General features: G+C 54.7%; 8 protein-coding genes across 8 annotated transcripts; 4 read left to right on the top strand and 4 right to left on the bottom strand.

The window, feature by feature from the left end:
- Window positions 1-155: 155 nt before the first annotated feature.
- Window positions 156-3,127, bottom strand: BO86DRAFT_459418 (putative C6 transcription factor (Leu3)). Its single transcript, XM_025677358.1, has 6 exons — window positions 2,657-3,127; window positions 2,148-2,593; window positions 1,662-2,099; window positions 1,335-1,603; window positions 754-1,287; window positions 156-701 (listed from the first exon to the last, which is right to left on the bottom strand). Exons 1-6 carry the CDS (start codon window positions 2,855-2,857, stop codon window positions 394-396), a joined length of 2,196 nt encoding a protein of 731 aa, XP_025522987.1. The 5' UTR covers window positions 2,858-3,127; the 3' UTR covers window positions 156-393.
- Window positions 3,128-4,379: 1,252 nt separating this feature from the next.
- BO86DRAFT_324060 (uncharacterized protein) lies at window positions 4,380-6,756 on the top strand (the record flags this gene model as incomplete). Its single annotated transcript, XM_025668457.1, has 2 exons — window positions 4,380-4,848; window positions 4,898-6,756. 2 exons carry the CDS (start codon window positions 4,380-4,382, stop codon window positions 6,754-6,756), a joined length of 2,328 nt encoding a protein of 775 aa, XP_025522988.1.
- On the bottom strand, window positions 6,755-10,834 carry BO86DRAFT_371397 (F-box domain protein). The gene is made up of 2 exons (XM_025670320.1): window positions 10,132-10,834; window positions 6,755-10,005 (listed from the first exon to the last, which is right to left on the bottom strand). Exons 1-2 carry the CDS (start codon window positions 10,338-10,340, stop codon window positions 7,164-7,166), a joined length of 3,051 nt encoding a protein of 1,016 aa, XP_025522989.1. The 5' UTR covers window positions 10,341-10,834; the 3' UTR covers window positions 6,755-7,163.
- A 527-nt stretch (window positions 10,835-11,361) lies between these two features.
- On the top strand, window positions 11,362-13,744 carry BO86DRAFT_422622 (putative C6 transcription factor; the record flags this gene model as incomplete). The annotated part of the gene is made up of 5 exons (XM_025675353.1): window positions 11,362-12,041; window positions 12,100-12,537; window positions 12,587-12,968; window positions 13,026-13,161; window positions 13,239-13,744. The coding sequence occupies 5 exons, from the start codon at window positions 11,362-11,364 to the stop codon at window positions 13,742-13,744; spliced, it is 2,142 nt and encodes a 713-aa protein (XP_025522990.1).
- A 599-nt stretch (window positions 13,745-14,343) lies between these two features.
- On the bottom strand, window positions 14,344-16,686 carry BO86DRAFT_347999 (protein translocase subunit TIM50). The gene is made up of 3 exons (XM_025669296.1): window positions 16,193-16,686; window positions 15,401-16,129; window positions 14,344-15,339 (listed from the first exon to the last, which is right to left on the bottom strand). The coding sequence occupies exons 1-3, from the start codon at window positions 16,472-16,474 to the stop codon at window positions 14,746-14,748; spliced, it is 1,605 nt and encodes a 534-aa protein (XP_025522991.1). The 5' UTR covers window positions 16,475-16,686; the 3' UTR covers window positions 14,344-14,745.
- A 196-nt stretch (window positions 16,687-16,882) lies between these two features.
- On the top strand, window positions 16,883-18,418 carry BO86DRAFT_392907 (uncharacterized protein). The gene has a single exon (XM_025672912.1). It carries the CDS (start codon window positions 17,313-17,315, stop codon window positions 18,249-18,251), a length of 939 nt encoding a protein of 312 aa, XP_025522992.1. The 5' UTR covers window positions 16,883-17,312; the 3' UTR covers window positions 18,252-18,418.
- Window positions 18,419-18,516: 98 nt separating this feature from the next.
- BO86DRAFT_392908 (proteasome regulatory particle lid subunit RPN11) lies at window positions 18,517-20,198 on the bottom strand. Its single transcript, XM_025672913.1, has 4 exons — window positions 19,830-20,198; window positions 19,445-19,698; window positions 18,849-19,384; window positions 18,517-18,792 (listed from the first exon to the last, which is right to left on the bottom strand). The coding sequence occupies exons 1-4, from the start codon at window positions 19,896-19,898 to the stop codon at window positions 18,644-18,646; spliced, it is 1,008 nt and encodes a 335-aa protein (XP_025522993.1). The 5' UTR covers window positions 19,899-20,198; the 3' UTR covers window positions 18,517-18,643.
- Window positions 20,199-20,253: 55 nt separating this feature from the next.
- Window positions 20,254-22,952, top strand: rpdA (histone deacetylase RPD3). The gene is made up of 4 exons (XM_025669297.1): window positions 20,254-20,715; window positions 20,776-21,076; window positions 21,133-21,674; window positions 21,722-22,952. Exons 1-4 carry the CDS (start codon window positions 20,521-20,523, stop codon window positions 22,766-22,768), a joined length of 2,085 nt encoding a protein of 694 aa, XP_025522994.1. The 5' UTR covers window positions 20,254-20,520; the 3' UTR covers window positions 22,769-22,952.
- The last annotated feature ends 426 nt before the right edge of the window (window positions 22,953-23,378 follow it).

A 23,378-nucleotide genomic window follows, 5' to 3' on the forward strand; every position in this document is an offset into this window, starting at 1 on the left:
GGGGGGGGGGGTTGGTTATTGATGGCGTAAGTTAAGAGGTTGGGACGTAGACACGTGATCTTATACTGTGCACTGTCGACTGCCGAGCACATTGCATCCGGTAAGCTGGTCCAGAGACAATGGCGTCCGAGGGAATTCAGATTCTAAATCATACTGGAAACTGGCATATTGTCCGACGATAATATATACAGCAACCCCTCATTGCCCGTCAAATCAAGCATCAATGAATGCGTTCATCGTTGTAAAAACAGGTATCTCTTGATTCAAGAAGCAGCAACAACGGCAACGCCATCGAACTTTGTCTCAGTAGACAACCTTGTCATCGTCATCCCGCTAATTATGGTACACATGAAAAAGAAAAGGTCATAAAATTGTAGCACCAACACCCATACACTAGGCCATCCCTTGCGACTCCATCCCGGATATCGTGGAATAGGAATATGGCAGGTCGACCAATCCATCCAGAAGCCAGTTCAATGGATCGAAAACTTCATAGTTCGGCTCGATGAATCCGCTGGGCAATGCCCCCACTGCCCCGCTGGGCGGCACGCTGATGCCCGTCTGCGGGAGCAAAGGCGCAGGCGCCAGACTGGGATCCGCACCGCCCACCCCGGGCGTCGCCGTCGAGGTGCGCGTCGGTCCGGTTGACGAGGCCGACGATTCGGCGTTGGAATCTGGGTTGGTCGGGTTTTTGAGGCACGCTGCGAGACGGGTCAGCTCTGAGTCACTCGACGGCGAGTCCGTGAAACATACCTTCGATATTACGCCCCTTGGTCCGCGCATCTTCTCGCCACCGCCACACAGAGTCGAACAGGAGAGACATGCTCATCCGGCATCGTACCTTCAACATCAGGGAGTCGTCGATCTCACTGCCGTCAGGCCCGAACTTGGGCGTCGGCGCATTTCCCAGCCGCCACATCTGCGCCAGGACTTCCGCCAGTCGCTCGGGGAGATCGTTGCTGGACACCGATACCCCTCGAATGGCCCAAATGGTCCGGTTGAAGAGGTTCTTGGCATAATCCATGTCGATATGGGCCGCAAAGAAGCTCTTGCAGAGTTTCAATAGAGTGCAACCTCCCGCAACCATCATCTGATACACATAGTACGGGGTGTAGGAGAGCACGGGCCCAACTTCAGTCTCCAACGTCATTGCTGCCTCTAGGAAAGTAGTGGCGGCAACGTAGAGCGAGAGAAGGCGTTCTCGGTAATTCTTGGCCGTAGTATCGTCGAAGAAAGCCGACAGGTGGAGATGGAGGTTCGATGCACGCAGGAACAGATCAGTGATACCTGCATAGGTTAGAAGGTCTTCCATGCGACCAGATTTAGGGCCTTACAGTCTCTTTGCGGCTTAAGTTGGCTTTCCAACTCGTCAAAGTCCCGAGAAAGAAATGAGATCAACGCCGATCTCTCCTTATCACTGCAAAGCCCGACAGGGTCCCGGCGATTTTTGTAAAGTGACCTGGTGATCTTGTCGCAGAACTTTTCGATCTCCAGTCGGGGTTTCATGTCCTCCGGCAACTTGAAGTTGGGATCCATGGACTCGTTCGAAGACAGTGTCCAATCATATAGGGTTGATGGCGGTTGACCGTAGCCAGTAGCAACTCTGCGCGAAATTGATTAGCTTGTTGGTTCATTCGATCCTCAGTTTTCAATCAAAATACCTCTGCGCGACTATGTTGCAAACCGCCCAGGTTCGGACCTTATCTCGAAGCTCCTCTTCGATGAGCTCCACCCGAAACTTGCTGAAATCCTGTGTGTGTGACGGTCGATGCAGACCAAGCTGCATGGCAACCTGCACCATCATTCCGCACAGCATGAATGTAGGATCTGTGGAGGTGCTGCTCGTAGGGAATGGCCACGTGCATAGCAAGCACAATGCTTTGACTACATGGTAGCTCTGTGGGATGTCCGCTAGCGTACTCCATACCAGCCGTGTCACCGGGCCAGCCAGAGAATTGAGGAGATGGGTGTCCGATTGATACCGTCGGGCGCCGACACTGATGATTGTCCAGAAAAGTAGAGGCGATGCAGAATAGTATTCATCTGGCGACTGCTCCCGACTGAGGAACGGAAGAAACGGGTGATAGAATGTGAAAAAACTAGTCTCGTTAGACGTGCCGTAACAAGGGCCGACGGCGTACACTTACAGATTGAACAGCTCTGTCACTCTCTCCGGAACCACAGCCACATCCTCAATCCTCTTAAAATGATGAGTGCCATTTCGCATGTAGCCACTGCCATCGAAGCCCGATCGCAAGTCCAGCAGGGATGCGACAGCTTCGTGCGAGCCCATGTACTGGTCAGTAGACATGGCTGACGGCGTGTGGTAGACACCAGCCGAGCCCACCTGGCTGGGAGTCTCTTGTTTCGGAGTTTGCACCGTGGGCAAGGATGTCGGGGTCTGCTGTGGCGTGCTCCCAGTCGCCTGCACAGTCGCGATCTGCTTCCGGAGCTCGATGATCTCACGCTCCATCTCCGCGTTGCGACTGCGCTTCCCGACACGTTTGAAATTGGATTCGATCTTGCAATCCAGTTTCAGGCGACGGCATCGGGAGCAGTCGCTCCACGGATCTTGGATTACATCGCATCGGAGCTACAAGGATAACAATCCACGTTAGCGGAAGCCCCGTTGGACGAGACGGGGCACGCGGCATACCTTCTGCTGGCGACACTCATTGCAAGCCCGCTTGACAGGCTGTCGCTTCTTCTCATCACGGGCGTCGAGGTCTTCCACCTCGTCGATGCTGGCGGCGGGCGAGCTGTCCAAGCCCGCGGCAGCAACAGTACGTTTCCTGACAGGTCCCCCGCCATCGGACCCGACAGCAGGTGAGACAGATGGATGGTCGGCACCTCCCATTACGGGGCTGGAGGCAGCCGAAGCATTCTTCCTTGCGCTTGGGTCCAGATTGTTGCCCTGCACACCCTTGCCTCCGATTTCGCTGGGCGATCCTTCGAGGGAATCCAGACTGGTTGCGTGCAAGGCTGATCAACGCTGGGACAGTATAAGAGGGAATGGCGGAGAAAAAAAAAAGGCTAAAAAAAATAACAGGTCCAAAATCACAGTTGCACTGGGCAATAATAAAGACCACGTGCCAATATAGCAAGCAGGGAGAACGAATTAGCGATGAGTCAAAAAAACTTTTACCCACCGGCTTGCACCGTGTTTGCAGACCCTGAAATTAAGTGGTGGAGGAATCACACTCGGCGGCGGGGGTCCTGCGAGGAGAAGCTGTCCGATCTCGCTCTCTCACGTGCAGTCGGCGGTTGGCTGATGACACGTGACATGTGCATTGGACCAGTGATTAGTCACGGATAAGTCAGCTCAGACCCATCAGCCGTCCACCGAACCGTCCACCGCCCCACAACCCAAACACTGGGCAGTCAGTCTGTGCTTCTCACCAGTCACCGCATGGATCATGATCGCGTACGTGCTACCTACTCAACTACACTACTAATCAACTACTTCACTACACCATCTCAACTGTACTTCCTACACGGTGTACATACAATTGCAATCACATTACACAGTCTCTAACATCAACTTCCTAAAAGCCACAAGGTATATAGGGGTCTATTCCCCCGTCACAGACCATACCACAGACCACAGGCTGCCCCACCATGCTAGTTCCGGCGGTCGCCCGACAAATGTCCATTGGCTCTGCTTACAAGCGGATCAGATGAGGTCGCTCCCATCAAGATGAATCCGTGTCTTCCCAACGATACGCATTGATAGACACTGCCACCTGCATTCTGTCTGGATTGTCTTCCAGTCGAGGTCAATCACAGGCTGTCGTATTCTGATCCCAGAAATGAAGCATCCATCACATCCGACTGCACATCCACTTCGTATTGTGAGGCTTACGCTTCGCCTCGATGTTCCACTCACTAGAACCACTGCCAACAAGGCGAACTTAGGGTACCCTAGCGCCAATTAAGCCTTGTACTGCAGCACGGCCCTCTGTCATCCCCGAGGTTCGTCTAGAGACGGGGTTGACCCTTCTGCTCTAACGAGGTGCCCGACGCCGGCCTCTGCCACTGTCTTAGAACGTACCCAGTCACACCAAGCAGTTCAGGGTCTGCTCAGTGCTCACCCACAGTTCGGTCTCTTCCGTGCCTGTCAGACTACAGACAAAGGGTACTGTTCTTTCCCTGTTGGGGAATCGGTGGTTGCCCCGCGTCATTGCCCCGGTGGCATTGCTAGCCGATCATTCTGTCTCCATTCCAATTATGTCAGACATCCTTCGAGCAACACTGACTTACACATGACAATATAAAGGAAGATTGTTCCGCTACGGCATTAGTTCTGAGTCCTGTCATTCACAATTCTATATCTCATACGTGGAATGCAGCCAAATCCTATATAATCTATGTCTGCCAAGATGGCTAAAGAAACCGAGACTGGGGGAGATCAACCACCTGCATACAATCAGATCGACCAGTCGCAGTTGGCATTACCTCCCTTAGACCTTTCTCGGGACGCTGGTCCATCTCAATACACAACAGTCACATCTGACCAGTGTGCCGCTCACCTCAAGCTGCTCGCAGCACTGGCCGATTTGCGTGACAGCGTAGCCAGCACTCGCGGAATCTTCGGTATCCAAGATCCTGACCCAGAGCTATTCCATCCAGACTCCAAGGAGGCCAATGAAGCGTGGGCTCGAGTAAAGGAGAAGCGGTGGGCGGTTTATACCACCCGAGCAGTGGACCGATATGCAGCCTGGTGGACGTTGTGCGCTCCTGCTTCTCGCGCACAGCCCAAACTCAGTACCCTCAAGCATACCAGCTACGAGAAGATCACGACCTCTGACGAGCCAACGAAATGGTCTCAAGACGAAATGCCTCCTCTCGGTGAGTTGAGTTGCGGTGCATGCTTGGGACCGATCACTAACCATTCTAGACGTGCTGATGGTATGGCATGCGCATATGCTGAACCCACGTGCTTTTCTCGAGGACTGCATACGGCACGGAAAGATGAGCTTCTGGGCCAGTGGCCTGCCTTGGGAGGCTGTTAACGCTTGCATTGACAATGTGACCCTCGACTATGATGCAGGGCCGAAGGCAAAGGAGACATTTCTTCGCAAGACAAATTCCCCTTGGGACAATCTTGTGGATACGTCTGAGAAGTCGTTAGACTGCCCCGGCTGCGGAAAGCATACCCTTGTCCCTTGGACGGACGGGGGCATGCTTCTTACGCTAGATGACGCATTTGAGCGCTGGCATGGGTTCGCAGACAAGGATTTTCGCCATTCATGTCCTCACTGCTCCTATAACATTAATCACGAAAGTCTGAAGATCGCTAAATTCTGCGGGGACATCAACTTACTATTGCACAAAGACCTCCCGATGCCAGGCACCTATTACAACCTTCGGGGAGTCCCGGAGCCGGCCAGCGATCCCAGACGACGAAGACAACAGTTCAATTTCCCCAACCGCTTTCTAGAGGTCGTTGGCCCCGACGTCCTCAGTCATGCCTACCCCCGCTGGAATCGAGGCAAGAACCTGACTATGAAGACGGTCAACGATTACCTCGCTGCGAAAATGAAGCAGAAGGACGTCATGTACAAGGCCAACCCCGGCAGCATGCAACTCACTCTCCACCCGGAGGAAAAGGTCGCGTACCGCCGCATGATGTCGCACTACTGGGACAACAGCTCGCCCTTGGCGCTCGATCTCGTCGGGGCCGTCGTCCGCCAGGGCACCTTCATTCAGAAGATGGATCGCATCGACTGGCTGCACTCGCCGACCCTCACGGCCACCATGGATCGCCTGATCAAGAAGTACCACGTCTTCTTCCGGATCATGTCGCAGAACCCGCGGCGCATGGCCGTCCCGACCCTCGACGTCGACCTCGCGTGGCACACCCACCAGCTCGCGCCCGCCCGCTACTTTGCCTTCTCCACCCACCGCACGCGCGAGGACGGCGGCAACAGTAGCCTCGCCATCCTCATCGACCATGACGACAAAGTCGACGAGACCAAGCTCACCGACGGCTTCGAATGGACCAGCAAGGCGTACAAGAAGCTCACCGACGGCGGGATCTATAGCGAATGCACCTGCTGGTACTGCGAGGCCGTTCGCGTCGCCGCGGACTCCCCCATCGCCATCCCGTTCTTCTCCTCTACCTCCCGCGCCCGCCAGGCGGCGGCCAAACTCCACGACCGCGATGACGTTTCCTCCGACCCCGACAAGAACCCGCACATCTCCGCCCACAACGCCGTTCGTCCGCAGACCACCCCTAGCAACAACAACAACAACACCCGCGGTCTCGATCCTCGCGAAGTCAAGTTCCTGAAACTCCGCCACGACTACGAGAAGGCGCGCCGCCGGGCCGAGAAGCGCAAGTCCAAAGACGAGAAGGCGGCCGCCAACAAGGACAAATCCGGGGGCGCGGCGGTGGACCCCGTCTATGGCTACTACCCTCTGTTGTGGGGCTATCCGGTCTTTGTGCCCTTCTATGCGCCGTATACGTGTGACCCTGGGGTGCATGCGGATGCGTACGTGGCGAATCCAAGCTGTATGAGCTTCGTGGAAGGAGTGCATGGTAACTGTGCGGCGGGGACATGTGGAGGTGGGGTTGCGGCGGGCAGCTGTGGAGGGATGGGGGGAAATTGCTCCGGGGGTTGTGCTGGGGGTGGGTGCGGTGGTGTTGGGGGTTGTGGTGGTGGTGCAGGGGCTGGCTGCGGCGGCGGCGGTGGTGGTGGTTGCGGGGGCGGAGGCGGAGGCGGAGGTTGTGGTGGAGGGGGCGGAGGCAGTTAGTCTGATGTTTGTGGTGTTGATCCATGCTTTTATTTCGAAGCTCGTGCACGAGGGTACCGATCAGTATCTAATTGTTCGCTTTCAACATCTCAAATTTAGCCACCCAACATATAGACATGTTTCGCAGATGCTGAAATATGAATGAGACATTTAGATACCAATCACACGAGACTGAGTCGAGCCCAGCCCTCCTGATGCGTCTGAGTATACAAGAAGCCAACTTCTTACCTGTAACATATAGATCGTTCCAGACTCTAAAACAAAGAAGACGACGCCATCGCTCTACAATCCCAAATATGTTCCTGTTCCTATCAATATACACTCCATATCTTTGAAACCAATGATGCAACCCCAAAAAAACCAAATCGAGTCGAAATCTGATGATTAACCAAAAAAAACCAGGCCTGCTACATCACAATACACTTGGTTCGTCGTTTGCTCCTCTCGTAGATAGTTTGTTCATTCCACTCCTCGATGCGTCTCCGCCACAGGTCATGGGCGGCCGCTTGGGAGCTGGCGGATAGCGTGGGATCCGTCGAGGCCCGGTGGTGAAGGGGTTGAATGCTGCCCCCTGTCATCGGTAGAGGGAGCTCCTGGGATTGCGGGCGGCGGTCACCCATCTGGTGAGGGTAGCCGGAGCGCATCTGACTCTCTTCGAGGACTTCTGGAGCATCATACTGCAGGGTCGATGGGACTTGGAGGTTGGGAGAGGAGAAGGAGTACTGGCGCGTGTTGCCGAGTTCCTGCGTGGCGGGAATGGCTCCCGGAACGTCGATCCGGGCATGCATGGTAGGCTGCTCGGGGGACTGATGGGGGTAGTTGGCTTGGGAATTTGATGGCGGTAGAGAAGGGTCGGTGGAGAGGAGCGGCACAGATCGGTCAGGCCGCGCTGGATAGTCGGCTATGCTCTCCAGTTGGAAGTGTATATGCTGCTCGACGGGTTCTTGAGACGGAGTGGCCAGGGCCAGCGGTGCGAGTCCATTCGCGTCCTCGAATATTTGCGGAGCGCCGGTGGCTGAACTTTTTCTCCTGCGCATGAATGTGCTTTGCCCGCGCGCTCGTTCAGAAGATACGGGTTCTCTGGTGCTGTTTCGCATTAGGCGAGAAGCAAGCCTCGAGCTCGCGATGCTGTTCAATCTGTGTAGTGACACTCGAGAGGACGATTCTTCGACCATGTTTTCTAGACGGCTGGTTTGCGAGCGCTGGACTTCGGCCAGAGGTTCGCCAACCCGGGTGATCGGCTCCGTCCTGGAGGGTAGCAGAGTCCTTCGCAAATGATCAGGGAGAGGTGCATCTGGCACGCGCGTATAGGGTGGAGGAGGCGGTACCCAGTTGTCAGCGTCACTTTCATGAGGTACCTGGAAGCTCTGCGAGGCTGGTCTCGGGTGGATGGGGAGCTGCGCATCGCGATGTAAAGGGTTATAACGTTCCCTCGTGTTAGCCGCAGCAGTCGCAGCGCGACGCAGTGTATCTCTAGACCGCGGTTGCCCATTGTCATACGGTGACTCTGGGATATGATACGCATCTCCATTCGAAGAACTGGAGAAGAAGGAGCTGTTGCGGCGAATGTTCGGCCGAGAAGCGTGAGACACCGAATGGGCCGACGGATATGACTCCCTTGCAAAAGCCCTGGCTCGCGGCGAAGTAGCGCTTGCACGGTGTATGCGAGTCCTTCTTCTTTCTAGTTCTACCTCAGTGTCCAGACTCGAGTCTGGCTCATAAAGCATTTTTGGTTCCGCGTCACCGATCTCAATGCTAATCTCGGTATAATTACCATCGCTCGCTGAACGTGCAAAATCCAGCAGAAGAACTCGTCCACCATCCACCGGCACATCTTCTTCGCCAATGGTTGGGGGGCTAATGCCACCTGGTGCGACGGCCACTAAGCGGCGACTTTCTGTAGCGCAACCCGTACATTCCACCCAGTGGGCTGCAGTCATGCCCGGCATATCACTGATCTTATGGCCCTTAATGAGTACTTTTGGTTTAGTGATAGACCGCTGCAGTCGAGATGAGCAATCTTCACTAGGTAGCGCGCTTTCATGTTCCCAGTGGTTCAACTCCACGTCGGACCCAGCTGGTGGTCGTATGCTAGTCGCTACAGGAGCGATATCCAGACGATCGGGTATACCATACACCCAGAGACCAGATTCGTCAAAGCCAGCCGCAACAAGTTCCCCCATATCATCAACAGTAGGTAGTATGGTAGGGGCAGATTCTCTGGTTCCATCATCGGACATGGGCGTCACAAAGTACGTTGTACCTGAGCTAGTGTTATTGACCCCAAACGCTCGGAGTGAATTGATTTGTTCATCAAAGCCCAAGATCCAGCTACCTTCGCCCTCAGAGTGGAGTGGGAGCATGCATGCGCGACTGAAGCCCGTGGTAACATCCGGAAAAAGGATTTGAGTAGTCCACATCCGTCTATGGACATCTCTCAGGGAGAGTTCAGGCTCCGATTCAGCATAGAACGGTACTGTTATCGTGACCAAGCCACTATTTTGAGGATCGGCAGAAGTGCCAAGTAGCATGGCTCCATCTGAAGAGAAAGAGACAGAGTCGACACCAGAGCAGCGCACGGCTCGCCTCTCGGTGGCCAATACCTCCTCTCCGGTTGCATGTACCTCAATGCGATCATCGTACGCAATAGCAAGCACGCCTCCCGTAGGAGATAGTGCTAGCGTCCGAGGAACATCGTTCAAGGTTAGGTCTTGGACCAGTCTTGCTTCCTCATCACAAAGACTGTAAACATTGACGCGATGGCTAGAAGAAACCACGGCAAGCAGAGATCCGTCGTCAATGATGGCGGCATGCAGTGGACGCCTCCAGGTTTTGAGTTCATGCTTCACTGAAGCAGGGTTTGAGGCGACATCAAGGACAACAATTCGTGAGGAACTGATGCACAGAATTAGTTGGCCGTTGGGGGAGAAAGAGAACCGGAAAGCTTCGCCCTGCGGAAATGCCGTGGACGAGCTCATCGAGGTCGATATCAGCTTGATTAGAGTCTTGCGGGGTCGCAAAAAGGTCTCAAAAGCATTCCGTCTGATTTGAGTATAGAACACTTGCTTGAGGTGTGACAGGTCGCATGGCTGCTGACATGGCTCCGCGATGGCTTTCTGGGTCAGGGAGAAAGATGGGCATTGGGCTAAATGATGAGAGTATAGCAGAGTCGAGTCGGAAATCCGCCTCCATTTGCGATTCAATAAGGCTAGTGAGGCGAATGTGTTTGCCTCCGCAACGAAAAGTATACTGTGTAACCCGTTAAGACCGAACCGCATATAGGTTAAGTTACCGCGCAGTGCGGGTGAGCCATATGGAGAAGCGAACAAGCGCCTCCCAGCCGGCCAGCTAGAGGAGACAGAAGACAGTACTTACTGTTCAATGACTGTGCGAGGTAAACGGGCAAAGGGTGAGGAGCGATGCTCGCCTGCGAGCTCTTTCTCCGGCTTTATCATATCGCATTGCAGCTTGAACAAACATGTTGTCGGTGGTTGCTGCTCATCGTCTGGATGGGGCGGCCCATCGGGACGCTCAGCCGCAGGTAATAGGACATCCTCATCCATGATCAACGATGTCCAGCCCATGGGTGTCTACATTTGCTAGACACAAATGCAGACACAATTATAGGATCAATTGCACCCATCCAGCATCATGGCGGAAAGGGATGTAGGGGGAAGTTGGCAGGATCTCGAATGCAGGATTTGGCGCGTTGGGGGTGGGTGCAGTGGGTGGTGACTCTGGTGAGTGGAAAGCACGGGAAACGCCAACTAGCGACCCCGGTGGCTGTGTCTCTCCAAATGCAACGGTGATCGTCTGGTCCGGTTTCAGTGGACCAAAAGTCAAACAGGGCTAAGCTAAGCTAAAGAGGCATAAGAAGAGACAGCAAGTCCATGCGCTGGCTGCATGGTCTAGCAAATCAATAAGCTGGGCTGTACGGAGTGCTCGGAGAGTGGATGAGGAGTAAGTGAGGGAATCACTGGAGGAGTCCGTTGCGCGTGCCAGGCGGGGAGACCTGGAACTGGAAGTGAAACGGGTGCCTGAAATAGGCCTGAGGCGGGCGCGGGGACCCTGTCCAGTCCCATTTGGGCCTAGCCCACCCGATATGAATACGGACTCCGATTTAGGAGCACGTGGTTGGTCTGACCCGCTGACTCAGCCCCTCTCCTCCCCACAACTTCACAGCAGCCGATAAGAACGAAGATTTTATCGGACTCGGAGAAAACGCAAGGGAATGATCATCCCGCGCTGGATGGACAGAATCTCCCCCCTCCAAAAGTGAACTCGTCGCTCATCGCAATGTCTGTTTGATTTGTGTATGCTGAGTGATCATGCAGTACTTGGCGCAGCTTCGCGACTAGCTTACCCCGGATCAATGCTTTCCTCTCCTACTCTCACAGTCATTTAGCCGGGTACAGCGCTTGTCCCCGATCATCGGTGGCTGGCCTAGATCCGATCCTCCACCATACGCACGCTTCGCACTGTCGACGGTCCAGCCTCACCCTCTATCACGATTGCATGAATCGCAGTGCTCTCAATTGGCTTAGGATTAGTTGATGATCTTCACAAGAATTCCCGACCAGGTCGCCCGTTTGCTGAAGGCTCATCATGTCGTCGACGACAGCTCCGAGTAGCTCCACCCAGAAGCTCGCCTCTCCGGGATTCAACGCCGGCGCCAGGCCATACAGGTCACATAAGGTCAGGGCATGTGATCTGTGCAGGAAGCGCAAGTCTCGGTGCACTGTGGATATACCCGGCCAGTCGTGTCTGCTGTGTCGCGTGCAGGGCGCCGATTGCCATTACCAGGAGGATTCCAGCCAGGATGCTCCACTCTCAGACGGTCATGACACCAAACGCTGGTCCGCAGATCCGGCGCAAGTGTCGAGCGTCGGCCAGAAGCGCAAGCGCAGCTCAGAAGTCGGCTCCCCGGCCAGTGGCAGCCGCCCACGGGCATCCAGTGTTCCCCAGACAGACTCAGTCGGTGGTCATCGAGGCAGCGAGTCCAGATTCGATGATCCTCACAATGAGTCTGTCCTCATCGTTGGGCCTGTGGTGGCTGACGACGCTCAAGTGATTGAAAAGTATATGCCCACCGAGCGGACGAGCAAGTCCGTAGAACCGAAGAACAATACGTATAATGTCTACTCGAGCGATCCAAGGAAACCCATTTTGTATACGACTGTTTCGAGACGAAGACAGGGAATGCGCGTTGGTATACCGCCAGGAGAGAATCAGAAAGAAATCCTGGAGCAGATATTAGGACCTTTCAAGCACGACCTAGTTAGACTGTATGTCTCCGTCTGGGATCGAATCGGATCGGAATGACCTACTAATCACCCAAAATAGGTTCATTGACAGGTTCAACGCTGCGTTCCCCATCTTCGATGGAGAAAGCTTCTGGGAGGCTTTTATCTCGGAGACTCCCGGTGACCCGCCAGCCTCTCTTTTGTGTCAGGTGTATTCGATGTCTTTGGTGTATTGGAAGCACACTCCCAAGCTGGCGTGTCATCCGAAACCAGACGTCCGTTACGCGGTCAACATGACAGTGGCCGCTCTACACGAGGAGTTCTCCGCCCCTGGTCTGTCTACCATAAGCGCCGCTCTTATTGATTTGACCGGTCGCCCGATCTTCTCCATGACTGGAAATGCGATCAGTAGCGGCCGTATGGTCTCCCTGGCACACTGTCTCGGGCTCAATCGCGACCCTAGTCATTGGAAACTGTCCCCGGCTGAAAAGAATCATCGCATGCGCTTATGGTGGGGTGTGGTCATCCACGATCGATGGTAAGCATCGTATCTACGCAACAAGAAAGGGTTACTGACATGGTCTCAGGGGGAGCTTCGGTCACGGAGTACCGCCGCAGATCGCGAAGAATCAGTACGACGTCCCTCTTCCGACAATCGACGTACTTATACCACCAGCATCTCGCACCCCTGAACGCGTCCGAGCCGCGCACTGCCATATCGCGCTGTGCCAGTTGACGGAGATTCTGGGCGAGCTACTGCCCCTTGTCTACGGTCTTCAGCACCGATTCGCGCGCGAAACCACCAAGAAAGTGAGACAAATCCGGACCGACCTCGATGTCTGGGAGGACTCGCTGCCTGACTGGCTGAGGAACCCTCCACGTACCTCTGAGGGACGCATCTCCGGAACAAGCAGTCTTCAATTAGCGTTCCTGGCCGTTAAGATGCTGGTGAGCCGGGTGGAATTGAACGTGAGCGACGCACCTGTTACAAGACGCCTCCTGCCAGCCAAGTTAACAAGTCCACAGGAGGTCAACAACTCGGAGACCGAGAACCCGGAAGCCCGCCGGTATTTCCAGACTGAATGCCGGAAATCGGCGGAGGAGATAGTACAGTTCATTTCCTCCCTCCGTAAGGAGAATTTCCAAGAATTCTGGCTTCCATGTGAGCACCTCTCTCTTCCTTCCTGTTTCTCTTGGGACAACTTCGCCAGCCAATATCAAAAACTAAACCCCAAACAGACAGCGCATTCCACCTCACCACGACGGCGACGCTCCTCGTCCGCTGCGCCCTCGAGACCACGGACAGCGAAGTCGCGCGGTCCTGCCTCACGAACGTCGAGACCTTCCGCGCCATCCTCCGCCGCGTCCGCGAGGACGAGGACTGGGACGTCGCCGACATGTGCCTGGACCACTGCGAACGGCTCCTCAGCCGCCTGGCAGCGCCCCCCGGCAGCAGCGGCGGCGGTGGCGCCCACAACCCGGACCATACGACGTTCAGCCAGGTCATCGGCCTGGGCGGCGGCATTGTAGGCGGCGGCGGCGGCGCGGGCGGCGTGTCCGACCACCCGGGCACCAGCCGGCTCGTCAACCCGGCGGCCATCTCGCTGCCCGAGACGCAGACCAACAACGACATCGTCGACGACATGATGTCCATCTCCGGGACGTTCGGCACCATGGACGGCTTTCCCTTCGATATGACGGGCATCTGGGACGTGTCCGTCTTCCAGGACGTCAACCTTTCGTAAAAGGCCGGCGGCTCCCACCAAAACAAAAAGAATCTTTTAACCAGCATCATAACCGTGATATGTAACACACCCCCCATCCCATTTCTCATCGATTCTGTTTTTTCTTATCCCACGATCTCTAGAAGATCATGCTCCTTTTCAACGAGAGTATGGATACCATCCTCGGCCACTTTCGACTACTTAATATTTTCCTTTACCGCTATCTTTTCAACAAAAGAGTCGAAAGTGAGGATGAAGGGGAATATGAATGTGAATGTGACTCTGGAGGTTGGGATGATGTGGAAGGAGGGGTGAGGGGGAGGCTTTCTGTTTGGTCTTTTTAGAATATACCCATCGAGGCAGTGCATGTTTGCTACTGCTGCTGCTGTGCTGCAATTTTGTTTTTCCCTGCTTAGAGAGGAGAAGAATACTACATACCTTTTACAGCATGAAGTCTCCTCTGCAGCGCTCGTTCTGTTATTGCGGAAATCCGGCTGTTTAGCAGACAAATGGTTGTGCTGGTGATGGTTGCCGAGATATATACTTCGACTCAGTCCACACCTCAGATAGCTCTAGCCTAACCTACCATACAGTATCGTTTACTCCCTACACGCAGTAATATAGAAACCATGCATATGATTAGATTTTATTTCCCAATTTATACATAACCATCCCTCCTAGATGGACAATAACAGCGGAAAGAAAAAAGTATGCTATTTTACAACCAACCCGTGATCAAATGATGGGTGCGGGACAGAAACCCCTGCTTCTAAGGAGAGAAAGCAAGAACAAAAACACGAAAAACCCGGCCCCGAGAACAACAGTGACAACAGTGTACCCCAGGTATACGTAGATTATAAAAAGAAAAGGAAGACATGGCACGAAATCAAAAGAAGAGGAGAGAGAGACAGAGAGAGGAAGTTCGTTTGTGGCGCTCGTATAGAACCCAAGCACCCGCTCTCATAAAGAGTGCTCCTGAAATATCAAGAACACAAGCAAGTGACGATTGTTTCCACTTTTGCTTACTGCTTCTTGTCACCACCAGCACCGAACATGCCGGTCAAGGAGCCCTTCATCATGGCCATCTGTTCCTGACGAGCCTTCTCCTCCTCGGCGGCCATCTCGGCCAGCCACTTCTCGCCGTTTTCGCGGATCTCCTTCTCGATCATCTCGTAATTCTTCTGGCCGCGCTCGCGAATCTGGTCCCAGAGCATCTTACCCTGGGCCAGGCCCTCCGCGGGGCTCTGCTCGCCGTCCAGAGTCCGGTTGGACTTCAGACCCAGAGCAGAGGCGAAGCCGCCCAGACCACTCCGGGGACGGCGCTTCTGCTCCTCGGCGAGTTCCTGCTCGAAGCGCTCGCGCATGGCCTTCTCACGCTTGGCGAATTCGACGGGGATAGGCTGGCCCTCGAAGGACTTGAGAACGGGGCGCACGTCCTCAACACCCATGCCGGCGAGGTATTCCAGGAAGGGGATCAAGGCGACCAGGGTCTTGTCCTTGGGGTCGCCGCGCCACTTGTCAAGGACAATGGCGTTCTCGGGCTGTAGGCGAGCGTGCTCCTCCTTGGTGTCAATAAGGATGACCTTGGAGAGATCACGGTTCAGGTAAGACAGATCCTATGCAAGCAATATTAGTGATGTGAATGGGAAACAGCAGCTCGAGTCAATTGCGTCATACCTTGATGTATTCACCGTCCTTGTATCTGGTGGCCTCTCTGAACAGGGGCCAGCGGATGATGCGGTAGGGGTCGAGCTTACGGAGCACCTGGTCGGCCATCATGCTGGGCACACTGGTGAACAGGACGAGCTCGTAGTACTGGTTTAGATACCGGAGGAAGTAGTCGACACCGGGTCGCTTAGCCACACGCCAGCCATGTTCGCGACTCCACTCGCTGTGCACCAGCAGGTCCTCCAGGCTCAGCACCAGAGTGTAGGGCTGGCGCATGTTGGGGTCTTCGTCCGGCAGCAACTTGGGGAAGGCCGGGTCCTTGTAGTAGCTGGTGAGGTCACTGAGACGGGCCTTGGCGCGGTTATACCACAGTCCCAGTCCCCAGCCGGACGGAGTCTCAGGGTGAGCCTTCTCTTCCAATTCGTTCTCCCAGTTCCGGCCTAGGTAAGCCACTCCACCAGCACCGGCCAGCAAGAACAGCGCAGAGAACAGATTGGCCATGCGGGCGCGCTTGCGGTCGAGGGAGGAAGTATAGTGGTCTTTGGATTTGTCGCCGCGACCCTCATCTTCGGCGTAGTCTTCGGCCCGGGAGGGATCCTCGGTAAGGTTCAGAGTGGTAGATGGGCGACCGGTCTGGCGAGCTTCCAACTCGGCCGCAAGGGTGGAGGGGATACCCTGGGTAAGATCGGGGAGGGGCTGGCGAGGGAGTTCCTTTTCTTGGGGGGCGTGTGATTCAGGCTAGTACAGTCACACTGGTCAGCCGAATGGGCTTAGGTTTCAATAGAATGCGGCGTAACTCACGGAGGTCTGTTGAGAAGAGGCATTGCTCTGCGGGTCGGCCTTGGTATCAAATTCGGCCTGCTCTGCGGCATAATCTGCTTGCTTGTCTTCTTGCTTGGGAGCCGGAGCCTGAGAGGGCTGCTTGGACTGCGAGGCCTTGATGGAGTCGGGAAGGTTGTAGGAAGATTTCGGTTTGCTGTTCTTTGCATACCAGCGCGCGTGAGGGACTGTGACGGTCGAAGCACGGACAGTTGAAGCGAGGATATTAGGCCTCGTCAGAGGCAGTACGGCCCGGCTAAGCATTATGGGATGGATGGGGGAGGAGGATCGATGAAGGTATTTAAAAATAGAAGGTGATAGACAGTTTGCACATGCACTGCGAAGCACACAGCACACGGTCGGTAACAGAATTACCAATGTGGGATGAGAAGAATGGCAGGGTCAAGAATCGATGATGCAGAGTGTCTGGTCAAGATTGGGAAAATCGGCAGAGGTCGGCGGCGGAGAAGACGGACGCTAACATTTGCAAGCTCTCTCTCTCTCTCTCTCTCTCTCTCTCTCCGTCACTGCAAAAAAGTTCAAGGCACGGACCTGCACTGCTCCGGGTGGCGACAGAATCCTTCAACGCAGTTTGTTTCCTCATATAAAATCCTCCGTCTTCTGCCAAATCTTTCCACTTCTTTTTTTTTTCTTTTCTTTTCTTAACCAAATGAAAGTTGAAACCCAGTCCACAAATTTGACCCTTCGTGCCACTTAAATGCATGCCGGGTTGTATTAGCTGGGGAGACCAATGAAGTTCTGCTTCAATCCCACACCCAAGAGCCGCAGCAAAGGTCTCCTCTGCAGCTGCAGCCCCGTTAGTGGGATATAATCCTCTTGATTTTTGCCTCCTCGGCTAAGTAGTTGTTGTCAGCGATTCGATCCATTTGCATCCGCTTCCCATCCAGGGTCATGTCATCCTATGAATCCAGCCGTTGAATGTAGCGATGCGATGGATGACCGAAGCTTGCATTATCTCGGTTAAAAAAAGATCTCATCTGCCTTTTTTATTCTTCGTATCGTGCCGCATACGCATAAACTTTTCCCAGCCGCAAACCTTAGAGAAAACCCGACACGACCACATACATATATCATCTACAAGATGACCTCGTCTCTCGCCCGAGATCTGGAGAAACTGAACCTGGGCGGTGGTGCACCACCGCCCAGCAAGGCCTCGAAGAACCTCCGCCCGCAGCGGAAGAAAGGCAAAGCGCCGATCGAGCCCTTCCGGTTCTTCGACCTGCCCTCGGAGATCCGCCTGCGCGTGTACCACTACGTGCTCTTCACGCCGAAGCGGCGGCGGACGCAGCGGGCGGCGGGCAGCGTGGGCGCCTCGTCGAAGAAGAACCCGCCGCTGGCGCCGGCGTCGCACCGGATCGCGCTCTTCCTGGCGTCGCGGCGCCTGCACGGCGAGGCGGCCGACTACTTCTACGCGACGCAGGTGTTCCGGCTCTTCCACCTGCAGGACTACTCGAAGATGCCGACGGTGCGGGCGATCGCGCCGCAGTACCGGCCCTCCATCGCCACCATCGAGCTGATCCTGGGCTCCAGCTGGACCGACCCCCCGACCGCGTGGCGCGTCACCCCGGCCCTGGGTCTGGAGGAGATGGTCCGCATCCGCACCCTCAAGGTCTTCCTCGAGGTCGACCCCTCGCACCCGGTCTTCGAGGGCTTCCGCATCTCCCGCGACTTCTACACCAACTTCTCCGGCAACATCCTGCACGAGGTCCTGGCCCGCCTGCCCAACCTCGAGTACGTCGAGTTCGACGGCTGGCCGTCCGTGCGGAAGAGCGGCGGCCTGATGAAGCGCCTGCTGCACGAGGCGCGCGCGGCGCACAAGAAGATCGCCTGGGGCCCCGAGCGCGGGTGGACGGACTACGACGGCGAGGAGTTCGACGAGGACGCCTACGGGCTCAAGGCGCAGGAGGCCAAAGCGGAGGAGCACCGGGCACAGCAGCTCGCTCGCTTGAAGGCCATGATGCCTGCGGGCTTCATACCCGAGACGCTCATGCCGGAGACGGCTACGGTTGTCGAATCATGATGAGAGACGATTTGATACATATACACACATGCATAAATATCGTACGATATAAGCCGACTCGGACGAGGCGGATGGATGCTGTGGGATGTGCTCAACACATAGGGACGTTCTTTGCATCATAGATTAGATCTTTTAGATTGGTTAGCGATTTCATGGTTTACGCCTGGTATACGAATTGAAGTCATTCTGCAATGAGTTTCTGTCCCTGGCGTCCGCACGACTTCGATCGCTACTGTAACGTTAACATCATTCGTAGCTAGTAATTTCCAAAGCCCAGGACTCTACCGCCCGTCTCCGCACATGAAGCCTGTCCAGTAAGAAGAAAATCGCTTTCACTCGTGGTATGCATTCAGAGACAGATATTATACGTTGATCAGAAGCTTAATACATGCTTAGAGCTCTTCGTCCACTTCCATACCAGCGCCGTTCTGGGACTCGGTTCCATTGGATTGCCGTGCCACGGATGCCTCCTTATCGATCATCTGTCGGGAGACTGCGACGATGTTATCCTCGATCAACTGCTGACTGACGTCTTCGATGTCTGTGATACGGGGTTAGTCCTAATCCGACAAGTCGGGAGTACAGTATATAGCTTACGCTTCTTCGGGTCGACCTTTCCGACATATCTCGTCTTGAGCTGGTCCTTACTCAACTCCGTCTCCTCCTTGACCCGCTTCTCATAGCCCTCAGCCAGACTGACGAGCTGCTTCATGCGCTCGACGTTGTGCTCACCCTCGTCGTGGAAGTCCTTCATTTGCAGTGCCTCCGTCCAGACGTGCTTGTGCAAGTTCATCAGCATGTTCTCCTCCAGACCCGTCTTGCGGTAGTTGATCGCAATGCTGTAGTAGTGTCTGTTGAGGCCGTGAATCAGGGCCTGGATGGAAGGCTTGTTCAGGTGACCGAGGTTGGAGGTGGTCTGACGGGGCTCCTGTCCCATGACAACGGTCTGAGGTTGAATGAGACGGAAAGCATCGATGACGACCTTGCCCTTCACGGACTGGATGGGATCAACGACAACGGCCACGGCACGGGGGGTAAGCTGCTCGAATGATTGTTGGGTGTTGATATCGACGGACGAAAGCCAACAGCCGAAACCAGGGTGGGAGTGGTACCAGCCAACGACGGTTTCAGGCCTATACACAACAGATTGTCAGTGAGGTTGAAGCCGGGAGCCGGTTCGAGTCTCGTCTAACCGTCCAGTTTGCCGCAGCATGTCCATCATCTTGGTCTGAAAGACAGGATCCACCGCCTCGACACTGACACCCGTACCGCTCTGGGGCATAGCAAAGACATCAACCACCCGGACCGTGTATTCATCAACGAATTCACCCAGCATGAGACCCATGACTTCCATAGGGACACCTGCGCGACCATGCCTTAACATCTTCAACAGAGCGAGCGACGAGATGTGAACGGTTTCGGAGTTATCGATCAGATTGGGGGTATCCTAGGTTAGATATATTTAGCTATCACTGTCAAAGTATCGCTGCAGCGGTGGTTGGCGATTCCGCAGCCTGGCGGAGGGCGGCATGCTAGCCTTGGATAGAAACAGCAAGCAATCGGAGTTGAGGGACTTACGCCACCAGGAGCTCCTCCGCCCATGCCCATGCCCTGGGCAGCCTGCAGCATTCTATTGAGACGGTCCATGATTGATGAGGTGATGTGAGTTTAGGTAAGTTAGATGGAAAGACGACACCGGATGTCTTCCTGGGCGGAAGCTCCAACAGGACAGAGGAAACGGATGGAATAAACGGGTTTGGAGCTGCAGAGGAGCGCGGAGTAAATCGCTTGAGATGACGGGGTCGTAATGAGATCTTAATGGTTCTAAGGAGGCAAGAGTGAGTAGCGGGGAGTTGACGGGAAGATGAGTGGTGAGCGGCGCAACTCAAGCGTGAAGCCATCGGTCGAGCTTCCAAGAAGCCTGACGAAGGCGGTGGAGCAGCTCGGGGTTCCCGCCTTTGCGTCTCTCCTTCCCTTCCCTCTCTTGTCCCCGTTCCCCATCTTTATATCGTTCGCCCGCCTTATTGGGAATGCCTCTTTCTTGTTCCAATCCCGCGACCACAATCAATCTGCTAGGTTGATTGACGAGGGGATACCTTCTGTCACTCAGACTTGGCTTCTTGCCTTGGTCTGATTTCATTTTCTTCCTTTTTCATCTCATTCAGCTCCGTTGTGATCGGACCGAGAAAACACCGCGCAATCCATAGAACTCCCCAACTCATAAACTGCGTGAGGATCCGTCTCGTGTACCTACACGTTGACCTCCAACATGTCGACTTCCTTGCCTCCTTTGGACCCTATCACCAACGGGTCGGGGGACCGCGGTAAGAAGGTCGCCTACTTCTACGACTCAGACGTCGGAAACTATGCCTATGTGTCGGGCCACCCCATGAAGCCTCATCGCATAAGGATGACGCATAGTCTTGTTATGAACTATGGTCTCTACAAGAAGATGGAAATCTACGTGAGTCTACCTGTTCACTGTCTGGTGGTTGGGGAGGTGCTAACCGCAAGATCGCCACAGCGTGCGAAACCGGCCTCCAAATACGAAATGACCCAGTTCCACACCGACGAATACATCGATTTCCTTTCCAAGGTGACTCCGGATAATATGGACTCCTTTGCCAAAGAACAGAGCAAGTACAACGTCGGTGACGACTGCCCTGTCTTTGACGGGCTCTTTGAATTCTGCGGTATTAGCGCGGGAGGTAGTATGGAGGGTGCGGCACGGTTGAACAGGAACAAATGCGATATCGCGGTCAACTGGGCTGGTGGTCTTCACCACGCCAAGAAGAGCGAAGCTAGTGGTTTCTGTTACGTGAATGGTAAGCCAAAGAAAGAATCTTGGGCCTAACCTTGACGTTTACTGACTGGGTGGTAGATATTGTTCTTGGCATCTTGGAGCTGCTGCGTTTCAAGCAGCGAGTGCTGTATGTTGACATTGATGTTCATCATGGAGACGGTGTCGAGGAAGCGTTCTATACTACCGACCGCGTCATGACAGTCTCGTTCCACAAGTATGGTGAATATTTCCCGGGAACCGGTGAGCTCCGCGATATCGGCGTGGGCCAGGGCAAGCACTACGCTGTCAACTTCCCCCTTCGTGACGGTATCGACGATACTTCGTACAAGAGCATTTTCGAGCCTGTTATCAAGAGTGTGATGGAATGGTACCGGCCCGAAGCCGTGGTCCTGCAGTGCGGAGGTGACAGTCTCTCAGGTGATCGTCTGGGGTGCTTTAACCTCAGTATGCGCGGTCACGCCAACTGCGTAAACTTTATCAAGAGCTTCAACCTGCCCACTCTGATTCTTGGCGGTGGTGGTTACACGATGCGTAACGTTGCTCGAACCTGGGCGTTTGAGACCGGTATCCTTGTGGGAGACAATTTGACCGCGGAGCTTCCCTATAACGACTACTACGAGGTAAGATCGACAATCCGAATTTTGGTTCACTTAACTAACAAGTGCAGTACTTTGCTCCCGACTACGAACTGGATGTGCGGCCCTCTAACATGGACAATGCCAACACGAAAGAATACCTCGACAAAATCCGGACGCAAGTTGTGGAGAATCTTAAGCGCACGGCCTTTGCGCCTTCCGTGCAAATGACTGATGTACCACGGGAGTCTCTTGTGGACGGCATGGACGACGAAGCGGATGCGATTCTGGATGATTTGGACGAAGATGAGAACAAGGACAAGCGCTACACAAAGCGACGCTTTGACCAGTACATCGAAAAGCCCGGCGAGCTCAGCGACAGTGAAGACGAGGATGAGAATGCGGCCAATGGTGTGCACCGCAAGCCCCAGTCGATGAAGCGCAGAAACCAGGTTAACTATCGGAATCTGGACGTTGCTGATTCGGGCCCGGAGAGCGGCATGGCCACCCCTGTCGACGCTTCCTCAATCCCCGACGACGACATGGACCTGACCGCCGATACAAAGATGACGGAAGCTCCAGAGCCATTGACTGGGGCGCAGGCTTCGCCCGCGGCCGCTGACCTGCCCGCCAGAGCTGAGGCAGCATCAGGTGCAGATGCTATGGAACTGGCACATGATGGACTTGGGGATCAAGCTGCTCCCTCAGCGCCCATCTCTCGCCAACCATCCCCCAAACCCCAGGATGAAGATACGACAATGGAAGATGCGGAAGATGAGGCGCCTAGGCCGGAACAGACTGAGAGCGCACCCGCCGCCGCCGAAGCAGAGAACAAGGGCGAGGAGAAGAAGCCTAGCGTAGAGACCTCTGCCCCTGAGACCATCGCACCTGAGGGCTCATCAGCCCCTGCCAAGAACCAGTCACCCTCGACAGAGACGACCCAGCAACCCGAGACCACCGAGGTCGAAAACGCTAAGTCAGCGGCTGCGTCAGCCGAAGCCAGCGAACCGAAGGATATGAGCCCCGAGGCTCCAAAGGGCGACTCGACTGTTCCTAAGGCCGAGTCGGAGACGAGTGACGGAGCCAAGGAGGTCACGAAAGCAACACAGCCTGACGAGCCCACGAAGAGTGAGGACTAAGGGGGCTCCTGTAATCTCGGGGGTTGCTGGCGCAAGGGACGGGCAGTAATGGTGTTTCTGGTTGCGATCTTCTGCATGGGAATTAATTCCGACATATATCTCTGGTCTGGTTTTTGCTTCTGTTCTTTTTTTACTCTTTCGAAGATGTATGTACTAGGCGAATGCATGATGATATAGGATGTTCATGTGTATTGGAAGGCACATACAGGTTGCTCGACGAGAACCACCTTTGTTGCCTATATTGCCCTTTATAAAAGTGGTAGAGACGAACGACAGCCATGCAAACATGCAAAGAATAATTGTCACAGATTGGTATTGATTAGTGATCAAGTCAATCTTTCAGCCATCACCTTGCCATGTAGAGGGACAATCATAATTTACTTATTTACTTGTTTTCTAACCGAGCTTTCAGTATGATCTCCCTTACCTGCATCCTTGCCCTAGCTATAGTTGCTATACCACGTGATCTTGGGACTGGAGTCACATGACCTTCAGTCAGCCTAGCAGACTAGCCCTAGGGCATTTCCGGTATCGACCAATCAGAGTCTCTCCGCCAAGATTTCGCCCACTGAATTTGCGCGCCCACTAAGCGAGGATTCGACCGACCGCC

This window comes from Aspergillus japonicus (genome assembly GCF_003184785.1).
Source record: "Aspergillus japonicus CBS 114.51 unplaced genomic scaffold BO86scaffold_80, whole genome shotgun sequence".
NCBI lineage: Eukaryota > Fungi > Ascomycota > Eurotiomycetes > Eurotiales > Aspergillaceae > Aspergillus > Aspergillus japonicus.